Genomic DNA, 13,478 nt, shown 5'->3' on the forward strand with positions numbered 1-13,478 from the left:
TTTCAGATAGCTGTTATTTCAGAAACATCAAAACACGCATCAGCATTAAAATTAACTCAAAATGGTAGATGATTCCACAAATCTTCTATAATATAGTTGACTCCCCAAGAAATTTCAGGGAGCACATTAATCTGGAAAAGAAATACTAATACAGAGTTACCTTGACTTACAAACCGCTCGAGATACGAACCCTGATGCTTTTCTTTTCAAATACTCTTTTAAACTTTTTTATGCACGTTTAGCTGAGCTCATGCTGAACCGTCTCTAGTGTAACGATTGTTGTTACTAAGTTGTGTTTATTGAAATATAATGAATGCTGCACGTATTTGCATTTTTGTGTATCTATTTCGGTATTTGTGTAAACAAATACACTTTGTGGAGATTTTTTTAGGTTTGTATTTATTACGTGTACTGTGTGTATTTCTTTTTTATAAGTGACGTGCTTTATTGTCACTTCACGTGTATTTTCTGAATAATCTACCAGATAAGCATCATTTCACTGATCAGCGTATTATTTTCAACATGGGACCAAAGCAAACTAAGAAAGAAGAGAAGAAGAAAATCACAATATAAATTAAGAAAGAGATTGTGGAAAATTATGAGAAAGGAGTCAGGCAAAGTGATCTGTGCAAGCAGTATGACTTGTCCAAACCCACCATAGCTACAGTTGTCAAGAAAGCAGATTTTTATAAGTAACTGGATGTGACCAAAGGAATATCTATCGTGTCATCTCGAAGAAATGGAAACTTTACTACTCATCTGGATTAATGACATGCAGCTGAAAGGAGATAGTGTATCTCAAAACACGATCTGTTTACAAGTTCAAACTATTTAGAAAAATCTTTCACAGAACTTGCCATTCACTAGTAGTAGCAAAGACATTGGCAAAAAGTTTAAAGCTAGCAAAGGATGGTTTGAGAAATTCAAGAATAGAATCGGTATCCATAGTGTTGTTAGACATGGAGAAGGTGCTAATGCTGACAAAGAAGCTGTTGAAAGGTTCATGAAGGAATTTCAGAAACTGATGGAGTCAGAAGGTTACAGACCAGAACAAGTTTTCAACTGTGTAACTGGGTATTTTCTTACAGAAAATGCCTAGGAGAATGTTCATCACTGAGGAAATGGCATTGCCAGGACACAAGCCAATGAAAGACAGGCCAACTTTGCTTTTTTGTGCCAATGCCAGTGGTGACCTGAAGATAAAACCATTGTTGATTTACCACTCTGAAAATTCTAGTCTTTAAAAAGCAGAAATGTAACAGGCACAAACTCAGCGTTATGTGGTGAGGTAACAGCAGAGCCTGGGTAACCAGGCAATTCTTCTGTGAGTGGATGACAGATCTTTGCTCCCACAGTGAAACGGTATCTACAAGAAAAGGGTCTGCCTGAGAAAGTTCTTCTTATAATGGACAATGCTCCAGCACATCCACTATAGCTGGAAGAAGATGTGAATGAATGGTTTAATGTCATCAAAATTAAGTTCTTGCCTCCTACTACCACACCACTCCTACAACCAATGGATCAATATGTTATTTCCAACTTCAAAAAGCTTTATACCAAAGCTCTTTTCCAAAGATGTTTCAAAGTTATCACCGACACAGAATTAACCCTCAGGGAATTCTGGAAGAATCATTTCAGTATTCATTGTTTGCATCTTATGGTCAGGCATGGGAAGATGTTTCTGTGAGAACTCTAAAATCAGCCTGGAAAAAGTTATGGCCCAACTGTGTCCAAGGAATTGCATTGGAAGGACTTAAAAGTGAAATTGTAGATACAGTTGTCTCCCTGGGCAAGACCATGCATTTGGAAGTTGATGAAGCAGACATAGAGGAGCACAATGTTGAGCTGACCACTGAAGAGCTACAGGAGTTAAGAAGAGAGCAGGAAAAAGAAAGGGATAAGGAGGAAAAGGAAATGCCTTCAGAGGACGAAGAAGATAGCAACAAAAAGGGAACAATTCCAACAAGTGATGTAAAAAAAATCTTGCAGCACTGGGACGAATTGCAAGAATTGGTTAACAAGTGGCATCCAAATCAAGGTGTTGTTTCTAGAGCCACCAATGTCTTTAATCCCGTTAGGAGGGGTGTTAAGGAAACGACAGATTCAGTCAATGTTGGATAGGTTTTTTAAACCTCCTAAGAGACAAAAAGAAGCAACTGATGACAACAAATCAATAACTCCTGAATGACAAAACCAGCCACAAGATTTTTTTTTTTTTTACATTTAATAGAAGATGATTTTCATGTAAAACCAAAGTTTTCATATATAAAAATTAATATGTAATGGTATACATATTCATTTTTATATATGAAAGGTGTGTTATAAAGTGATAATGCTGCTCAGTATTTATAACATTAAAGTGGCCTTTTTGCCATTATATATAGCCTCAGGTTTTTACATCTACCAAAACCTCCACATCATCTTGTGAAAAAACTAGGCATCTGTAAGATTCATTGCTCTTGGAGCATTTGCTATGTAGACCAAACAGAAATGTCAGGAGGGATTCACATGTCTGAACATGCAAAAGACATCAAAAAAAGAAAATAGCATAAATCAGATTTGGCATCCCATTCAACAAACACAGGCCATCGAGTGGTTAGGCAAGAAACAAAAATGTCATATATTGATCATAATTGTTTTACAAGAAAGTTCAAGGATGCCTCTGAAATACTAGAGATCCCCCCCACAATGTAACAAAAATCAAGGTTTAATGCTACACAAACTCTGGTCTGCTTTCATTAAAAATGTAACTACTGTGGACAACATGTGACAGCAGCAACTGGCCTTGTTCCAGTGCATATAGAGTAATTAATTTAATGTTTTTTTGTACTGGTTACTTGATTGTATGTACCATTTAAGTTCTGTTAACATTTGCTATGAGTAATTAATTGTTTCTAGTCTTTCTTGTTTACAACTTTTCTAGTACCCCTGACGATGTAAATTTGGCAACTTATGAAACCCTTAGGTTATGCTTATTTCATTAAGCTCATGTCTAAAACATGTGGTGTCAATGCTAGAAATGTTCTACAAAATAATTAGTCTCCAGGGTGATCTTAAGTTGTCAGAAAGCCTGGGAGTGCAAAGGGGACGTCATTGTTGAATCTTAGGACATCCTGGTTTCTTTTTCCTAATGGCTTGTTTTGGTACTCTTTCTATTTTCATTCTTTGAACTTGTTCCATCCATTTATGTTTATATTTTTTAATTTTTTCTGTTACTGATTCTTCGTTTAATTCTTTCATAATTTCTTCATTTCGTTTGTGATCAAATAGAGAATAAGTATACCTTGCAGTTTTTCTCATAAATTTCATTTCTACTGTTATTAATCTTTGTCTTTTTGTTTTATTGTCCAGATTTCACTTCAATACAATAAGACTGGTATGGCTAATGTATTGTATACTTTTAGTATGGTTTGTTTTAAATATTTTAAATTACACCTGTTATTTTTAAATATTTTGCAATTTTTACGTTTATATCTTTTTCATATGTGATCATACATCCTAGGTAGTTAAATGAATTCACCTATTCTAAGATCTTGTTATCTATTACTATCTTAGTTCTTGCTGGATCTTGTCTTTTAAAGGCCATAGTTTTTGATTTTTCTGTTGATATTATCATACCATAATCTTTGGCTATCTCATTTAGATCTAAGATAGCTTTCTGTAAGTTATCTTCAGAATTTGTAATTATTATTTGGTTGCCGGCAAAAAGAAGCGTGTTTAATTTTATGTTTTCTTTAGAATCTGCATTTGTGTTTCAAAATCTTATATGCATTGGGTCTTATTTTATATAAATAAAATAAGACCCAATGTTTGAACAAAAGCACAAATTTATTTCTAAATTAGAAACAAATTTGTTCCATGATTCTCTTTTAGCTATTCTTTTATATTCTAATTTTTTGTATTTTAATTTCTGTATTCTCTTATATTCTAATCTTTTACTACTTAACCATTTATTATAAGCTTCTTTTTTCATTTTGATTATATCTTCAGTTTTTTCCTTTAATTCAATTTTTTGGTCTTTCATTTGTTTCTGCATTTAGAATGGCTTAATATAAAAACGATACTATTTCCATATCTTCATTTTGTTTTATTTTATCTAGATATTGGTTAATTCTTTGTTCATATAGCCATTGTATAATCTAGTTTTATAAACAAATGTTTTAAATTTTCTTTGTTCTTGTTACTTGTAGCCATTTAGGTGGTAATCTTAATTTTATTTTAACGAAGAAGTGGTCACTGCTAATTTCATATCTTCTGTGAACTCTAACATCTAACAAAAACTTTGTCTTTTCATTTAAGATAAAATAATCTAATATTGATTTTCATCCTCTTGCTGCCCAAGTATATTTATGTATGTCTTTATGTTTATAGAAAGAATTCATTATTTTAGGTTATTATAAACTACAAATTCAATCAATTTTTTTACCATTCCTGTTTAGAGTATGCTCTCCATATGTTCCTATATTATTATTAATTTTCGTGTTTCAAATTCTTGCATTTAAGTCTCCTGCTAAAATTACATAATCATTTTATATATTTTTTGTAGCTGATTATAAAATTCAATATTGTCTTGTTCTCTTCCTTCTTCTGGGAATAAACCAATTATTGTTAAATAACCTCTATCTATTTTTATTCTAGCTTCTATTATTCTTTCATTCCATAATTTATAGTGTTTTAACTGTTTTGAAAGGGTGTTATAAATCCAAATCATGACTCCTGCTTGTGCTCTTTGGTCTCTGTCAACTCCACTGTATATCACATTAAAATTTTCGGTTCTCATGGTTCCTTTTAATTTTTTTGTTTCAGTGATTACTGCTATTTTAATATTTGGTCTAATTCTATTTCTTTATATGCTATTCCTCTTATATTCCAGAGTGTTACATGTATTATATTTTGTCATTTTCGTTTTACCTTTTCCATAGATTCATTCCGATTACCTTTTCCTGTCAGCTTAAAAGTACAAAGGGTAAGTGAGCTGGTAAAAGAATCTTTTAATAGGTAGTTATTGCTATTGATTTAATTATAATCACCAAGCAAACTAAGGCCTTGCAGGGCACTATCCAGGGATCCAAATGCTGCAAAACTTTGCAGACATACATTGTGCAAAAGGGGAGGGGGAATAGTTCCAAAATTCACCACCAGGGGCATTGTAAATAGCAAATACTCGGAATTTACATATCACACAACTAGGAGGGTTTAAAAAGATGGATGCAAGATTTTTTTTTTCTCCCTTCATTGTGGTTAATACTGTCCACAGTGATGGCACTAACCTTGTCCCAATGTGCTTTGCTCGTGAAGCTATACTACCTAAACAATTGCAATGCTGTTCCTGCACTCCATGAATTTCATCACCTAAAGAATGTTGATGAGGTCCACTATCTTCATGTTCTTTGCAACAAATGATTAATCATTTTGAGGAAACTGGATTTTTGGGTGTTAGACCTAGCAGAGGTCACAAACCAATCAATTCACAGCTGAATGACGTTGCTACTGCTAGTGTAGCAACTTCATTGGTTCCAGCAGTGTATATGCTGTATCAAGACACATTAATGTGCCTTACCACTGTCTGGAAAATTCTATAGAAGATTCTACATTTCTGCTCATTCAAGATAACTTGACCAGGAGCTACATCCACAGGAATTTGAAATTCAACTGACATTCCCAATACTGTTCCTTGCGCGAGTGTCCATGGATGATTTTGTGTGAGGCTCACTTTCACCTGAACAGAGATGTGAATACCCACCATTGCTAGGTATAGCCTATGGAAAACCTGCATGCAATTCAACAAATTCCTTTCCATTCAGCCAAAGTTACTGTCTGGTGCAAGTTTATAGCTCCATTTATCATTGCACCATCGCAATTCTTCATTGAGTCTTCTTCCATTCACCAGTCGGGTCCTGTGACCTGCTCGGTTATTGCAATATGATAAACAATTTTGTTGTGCAACAGCTACAGTAGCTGTGCACAGATGATTTAGTCATTTTCACACAGGATGGGACCCCTCCAAACATTGGTTGATCTGTACAGGAGGTTCTTTGCATGGAAGCCAGAATGATTAGCAATGTGTTTTCCACTGCATGGCCACCTCGTTCACCTGATCTAAATCCCCTGTGACTTCTGGCTCTGGGGATTTCTCAAAATTATCCTGATAACTTAACAGCATAAGGCAGCATGTGCACATCAGTTCCTACAAGCTGCTGAACACACTGTGCAAAGGATGGAGTTTACAGCATACTGGGGATGGCAGCCCCTCGAACAGTACAGCCAGTTAGCTTTTCTCCTCACACACACAGAAAAATTACTACATCTACATATATCAGACAGTACCTGCCCCCGGTGAGGAATTCTGGAACTTTTTTTCTCTCTTGCATGTCACTTCCACATGATGCATAATGTATTTCAGAGCTGAGGCTGATTCAAGGAACAATCTTTGGTACTTGCGGCGGTGTAATTGTTCCTTGAATTCTAGTATACGTTGCCTAATCTCAACAAATTTAGGTAGCTTACATGCTAACATCATAACCTAATGAAAATTTAGCCTGCTAGAGGGCACCTTTAGGACTCTAAGACCTACTTCAGTTGCTTAGTGTGAGTGCCTGAATGCATATATTGTTTTTGTGATCCCTGAAGATGGCAATGTAACATTGCCAAAATATAGGAAGATACTGATTAAAGTTTTTAATTAATATTCTAGTATATGTTGTCATTTCCTGAAAAATTAAAAGCTATGTATAATCAAGCTTATCTACAAGAAGTTATTTTTTTTATGTGACTCCCAAAATCACCATCATAAAAGTGACAGAAATTTGTAAACTACTATTACTCGACGCATGGTTTGAAAGTCTGACCATGTCTCACATGTTTTTGAATTTTTCATTTCTTGAAATTGTTATTGTGATATGTGAAGTAAGAGGCTATAAAACCAGTATGGACTAATTTTGTTAAGTGTATGTTCACTGTAAGTGCTAATCAGCAACACATCACTCAAACTGTAAGGACTGCATCCTTTCACATGTGAAATAAAAAAAATAAGAGGTAGTTTAAAATTTCACTTTTAAATGATTTCTAATTGAAAAGTATGCTGGCCTCATTACTGCAGCCTATCTTGTAAAGTAAATTTGACCACTTCATAGATTCAATAAAAAGGCTAGCATTTGACTTTTGGGATGCCAGTAATCTAGAAAGAGCCAAATTATTATATAATGTATTATTTATATTAAATGAAATGCATCTTACTTTTCTGTGAAAAACACACTGATATGGCAGCATATACATTATAATAGCATCATGTTGTTTCTATTACTTTATATATATCTAGAGCACATAAAAAAAAAAACTTTGTAGAGCTTTCATCTTTTCTCCCCACCGCAAAGATAAATTCTTTCACCTGTGAGTTCTGTGCGTGTGTACACAAAGTTCTTTTCATCCGTGAGCTGCCCTATTATGGACAAAATGGAAGATGCCTATGATATCTTGATGAAAATTCTACAATAATACATTTAAAAATAATAATTTTCAAACTGGAAGCTAACACATTTTGTATTTTTTTACATAATCAAGAAACCTGGGCTACAGATCAAACCTATAACTTTTTAAGCCACTTCAGGTCTCTGTTAAGTAGAGCACTGGTCTGACACCTGGTGATAAAATTCATCTCCCACCTAAAAACATTCACTAAACAAACTAGATGGCTGACCTTTATCAGTTGGCAAATTTCACCACCTTACTGAAGGCACAATAAGGAAGCCTGATCAGGCTCCCTTATTGTAAAAATCTAAGTCTACTGATAACCTCAGTTACCAATCTTAAGTAACCAACAGTGCAAGACTCTAGAAACCTTTGTCAGAATAGTAACAGGATTTAAGGAGAGCTCTTTTTTTCTCCCTTCTCCTCTTTTTGATAAAATACGTCAGTAAAAGTATTCAAATTCTTAAGCTACAATTAACAGATCTTGAAGATTGGACATTTCTTAGGTCTTCCTATATAAATGATGCCATCCTGACATTAAATACATACAATATACAATTATTTTATAACTAATAGTTATGAATGATATATGCACGTAAACACAAGAAAGGTATTTAATTAACCAAATATTTCGGTCTGGAAATAGCAGACCATCTTCAGTGGTACTACAAATATTTGGTTAATTAAATATCTTTCTTGTGTTTACGTGCATATATTATTCAGTCTTTATGTCACAAGTATCCTTAAAACATCAACTAATAGTTGTAACTGCCTCATGTTCTCACAACTTTTATTTTTATTTACTCAAGTGTGACCTGAACCTTATGTTCACCATTAATAAACAACCATGCCTAAGTTGAGATTTGAGCCCACAACTTCTTTGTTATAGAATAAATACACTATCCAACAACTGAAAACAACAGTTGTGATAATTTAATTTAGGATGAAATAACTATCACATTGTTTCCATAAATAAATATTATAAGACAATACAGTACTTTTGCTTATAACAAATTCTTAACTACAATATGTTACTGAAAAGTCCCTTGGGTACAAAGCTGTGTTAAAAAAAAAAAAATTCACTATAACAAACTATTCTTGTTGTCTGAGTTTGTAGTGAGAGTCAACTGTATTTCAAAGTTGATTTTAATAGGAACTATTAATGCTTCCTTCCATTTTGTCTTTTTTTTACTAATGCTCTGTAACCAAACAATGTCTCAATAATCTTGCATGTGTAATATTTATATTTGTACTTTCACATGGACTTGCTTAGTGTGGTCATTGCTAATTACGTGCCATCATGAAGGTCACCTACAACATTATGAGCTCTGTACCCTACCAAAGGATAAAAGTTCATGGGCAGTAACAATCATAAGGTCATCCTTAGTCTTGCTTATGAAAGAAGAGTAACTGGAAAAATCAGTAGGTAACAAAAAGAGTTGTCATTTATATATATAGAAGGTGGGCAAAAGAACAAAGCCTTGTAGGACCCCAGCATTAGTTGTATAGTTAGAAAATCAGGAGCCACCACTTGCAGTGAGTGCCCAGTAAGAAAGCTGACTGACATGTATAATACCTTCAAAACTGATCAGCACTTAATGACAGGCTCTTTTATTATTTTTAGTGGTATAAATGTTAAGAATATTAGACTAAAACCAGAGTTACAAATGACTCACATTTACTGCACTTTCAAAATAAACAGTTTATTAATTTTAGATGTCAGATTCAGTTATATACTAAAGGAGTCAGCCATTCACTACATGATCCACAAGTTGGGCATGCAATACAGTACTAAAATTCAAGTACATTATCACAGTCAACTTGTGCACTAACAATTATCTGCTTATGACAAAGCAGCTCCATTTGATTCACTGCATCTTTTCATGCATTGTTCCTAGCTTATAGTAGAAAGTATATTATTTTTTTTAAAAAAATTGAATACTATTATTCGTTGTATAAAAACTTCCCAGATTTGTAGCTCGGAATTATATGTGAATCCGAAGAAAGTTGAGTCTCTTTTTCAATGAGAAAAAATAACTGCAATGGAATGCTTGAAGGACAAATGTACGTAACGTTTGATACTTCTGACTTGTAAAAAGTAAAGTTTTCTTCACTACTGCTGTATTATACATATGTGTAATAATGTTAATGTCACTTTTAAGAAGATTTTTGTTAAAGCTGTTCTTAAATACCTATACTATATATGTCACCTTAACTCACCACTCATGTATTTTTGACAGCCTACTCTACACTATCCAATATGACCAAGATTGATTATATACAATCTCTGAAATCTATGCATAAATAATTCTACAAATTTCAAGTATAAAGAGCTTTTTAGTGTCATAAAATGGATGTCCTTGAAGAAATCTCTTTCTGAATGTCTGGAAATGAAAATCTGATGAAGTCTACCTCAATATCCACAGAATCTTTTTTATGAGAATGATATGATCTTGGCAAATCAAATTTCAGTTGGGCTAAAAATTCAATATCCACTTCCCACTCTTGTGCCTTTTTCTTAATATGCTATATGAAAAAAAGAAGAAAAATATTAGAAACATTACACCTTTTTAAATTAACTCTGGCATAATAATGTGATGCTGAAGACTGAAAAGTTATAAAAATAACATAAATTCAGAATTTTGAATAATGTATTTCAAGTGCATGTTTAAAAACAGGGACATTTCTTATTTTTTTTTATATATTTTTCTTCGCTTTCCATACATATTTTTTCCTTATCTACGGGAATGCCATGACTGCACTTGATGCAGCAGGTAGATATCATTTAAAGATGTACTTGCATAACTTGGTGAGTTTTTTAATCTCTTTCAATTACACAATTTGATATATGAGAATGTTAATTCTCATAAAAATTAAAACGAATAGAGGTCTCATTCAAGGGAGTGGATTATCACCAATATTATTCAGTGTGTGTGTATATATATGGAAAAAAATTTCAAGAGAGTGGAGGAAATAAAGAATTAACCAGCCTTTTGTATGCTGATATCAATTTATTTTTGCTGAAAATGAAGACCAATTACAGAAAAATCTACACATATTGAACAAAACAATAAAACAGTATGACAAGAAAATTTCAATAAATAAAAAGAAATCAATAATAGCATTTCAAGGTAAACAAAGTAAAAGAACAAGTGAACAAATTTAAATATCTAGGAAATTACATAAGTGACAATGGAGAAACTGACATTGCATATAAAAAAACAAAAATTCCTAGCAGTTATCGGAACTTTGAACAGATGTCTCAAACAACACAAAACTATATAAAGCAATATTCAAACAATTCTGAAATATGGCAGTGAAACATGGACTGGGGGAGAACAAGATAAAAGATGAGCGGAAGCTGCATGGAATGAAATCCTAAGACAGCTCGCAGACTATAAAAGAATAGATATTCACCATTCGAGGGGAAGATCCAGGAGGAGATGGGCAAAAGACTTTAAATCCTTGAAAATGTTACAGACAAACAATTGCCTAATATGAGAAACCAAGAAGTAGAAAAGAATGTTAATTGGGAATACTAATTAGAATTACTACCAAAAAGTTTTATATCATTCAAAAAAAATTCAATTTAATATAGCCCATGGTGATGACATCATCCTATGTGTGGCTTTGATAAGCATATCATTTCCCTTCGGCTAACAAGGAATAATATATTATTCCTTGTTAATTTACATATGTATTTTTATTAGCATAAAAGTTTCTCCCTAGTATCAAGCGTATCTTAAGTATGACTTTCAAATTAAACAAGAACAGAAACTGGTATAATCAACATGTGTGAACTGCATCTACATGATGTAGAGCATCATAGTCTAATTATAGTAAGGTTCTAGTAAAAATAACTTTAACAAGACTTAATAATAAATATACACACACACATACAGTTGAATCTTAAACAACGTGGGGGGTTAGATACCCCCCGCGTTGTTTGAAAATCCACATAACTTTTGACCCCCCCCCCAAAAAAAAACAACTATTAATAGTTAAGTTAAGCCTTACCAATAACAAACAGTCAATTAACAAAACTTTCTACATATTTTATATGTAGAATGTATGAATATCTACTCTATACTATAAAATGATAAACTGAAATTGGAAACGGATGTATGCTGTAACGTTTTTGTCAAGTTATTTGAAACTCAGGGGCTACCCTGAGTGTCGAGTCATTGGAATTCAAGGAGAACCAGCCTACCAGTCTGGAACACTGGGGTTGGGCGCTGTAGGCATCAGAGCCCCCTAGTATAATATATTCTTAAAATAAAGTAAGCTAGAGAAAATAAAATGTTATTGAAGAAAATCATAAGGAAGAGAAAATACATTTCCAGTATTGTACTGTATTTATCGATACCGTAAGTTTACATTGTCTGTTTACAGGATGAATTTCTATGTCAGTTAGTACCTACATCAATATTGTCTTATATGATACAAAACACTGTCGATGTTATATGCATTACTAACACTAGATCAAAAATGAAAAGATAATGTGAAAAAAAAAAAACATTTATTTACAGGTGTAATGATCTATGCAATGATAATAAAGCAGCAGCAATATAATTGCTTTATAGTGGTAATTGTAATCGACAGCCTAGCCTATACGCTAATGAATGAATTGTTATAAAATTATTTTATTCTAATTAAATAAATTTAAATAATTAATTAATAGCTAATTTTACGTAGTGGTGATTTAATACCGCATCTTTATATTTGTTTACATTTCTCGACTGTAAATGGCACCATGAACGGTCTATAAGTGTTTACATGACTAAGTTTTGATAAATCTTAACTTTTTATAATAGATCTGCATATATTTTATGGTAGTAAATGATAAAATAGACTAGTATTTTTTGTAATGTTTTTGCCAAGTTATTTGAAACGTTTTGAAACTCGGGCTACCCTGAGTGTCGAGTCATTAGAATTCAAGGAGAACCGGCCTACCAGTCCAGAAGATGGGGGGGGGGGGGGTTATTATTATTATTATAGTAACAACACTATTATTATTATTATAACACTTGATTTCTATCCAATATACACTTCTGCAATTAAAAGATTCATACTCACTTCCCTCGTAGATGTTTTATGTAAGCTATAAACTGCTTCTTTAGCCATCAGTAATGCTGATTTCAGAAAAACCATATCAATTCCTAGAAAACAAAACACAAGTAAATGAAGTTAAACATTAAGTTTTCAAATAGCTGTCTCTTCCTAATAATAAAAGAAAAGATATAAAAGATAAAGTACTGTATTATCAATGGAGACCTGTAAAGATATAAAGGAACAAGTAAAATACTAATACTTGATTATTTAGTGAAGAATATTGAGCAAAGATAGCAAAATTAAAGATGAAAATATTTTTGGAACAGAATAAGATAGAAGATTGAAGTGAATAGATTTATACAGGATAACAGGGAAATTAGTCAAAACACTTAAGCTAGCATTAAATTTAAGCCAATTTTAATTTATGGATCTGAGAGCTAAGAAATAAAACAGTTTATCAAATATTGGAGACCACATATGAGAGTTCTAAGAAAAATAAAGTAAAGAGATGGCATTAATGACAAAATCATGAAAAATGAAGATGCTAGGAAATAACTTGGCATTGTTAACATTCAAAAATGTATGAGGAGAGTTAATATAAGGTGGTATAGATATTAAAACAGAATGAGAGGAAATGCTAGCAAAACATTTTATTTAATACCATGATGGCAGGAAAAAGACCTAAAACTAGGCTCGGATTGATGTAGTCAGACATGCAAAACTGGAAATATAACATCTAACAATACTGGAGTCCTGAACCAAATAAGATTCATTTGGAAGAAAACTGCTGATAGGGAATTAGTAATAGCAGAAACCTAATCAAGTAGTACTGTCACAATATTCAGTACATCAATCTCCTATGGCATAGGTGGCATATCCAAGAATTTTGATGGCACACCAACGATTTACAGGTGATATCCTTTTATATGCTTATAAATTATTCAACCTTTTTTTTTTTA

The 13,478-nt window shown here is 32.7% G+C and overlaps 1 protein-coding gene across 1 annotated transcript in view; it reads right to left on the reverse strand.

Annotated features, from left to right (window-relative positions):
• Nucleotides 1–7,521: 7,521 nt before the first annotated feature.
• The window catches only part of Mettl5 (Methyltransferase like 5), an 85,088-nt gene continuing 79,131 nt past the window's right edge, over nt 7,522–13,478 (reverse strand). The window contains exons 5-6 of the mRNA XM_090394151.1: nt 12,544–12,626; nt 7,522–9,993 (exon numbers count right to left, since the gene is read on the reverse strand). Coding sequence (XP_090250277.1) covers nt 9,811–9,993; nt 12,544–12,626 — 266 coding nt within the window. The 3' untranslated portion in view covers nt 7,522–9,810. The remainder of the gene's footprint in view (nt 9,994–12,543; nt 12,627–13,478) is intronic.

This window comes from Typopeltis vanoorti, chromosome 6 (assembly GCF_054136105.1).
Source record: "Typopeltis vanoorti isolate ZY-2024b chromosome 6, IOZ_Tvanoo_1.0, whole genome shotgun sequence".
NCBI classification, from domain to species: Eukaryota; Metazoa; Arthropoda; class Arachnida; order Uropygi; family Thelyphonidae; genus Typopeltis; species Typopeltis vanoorti.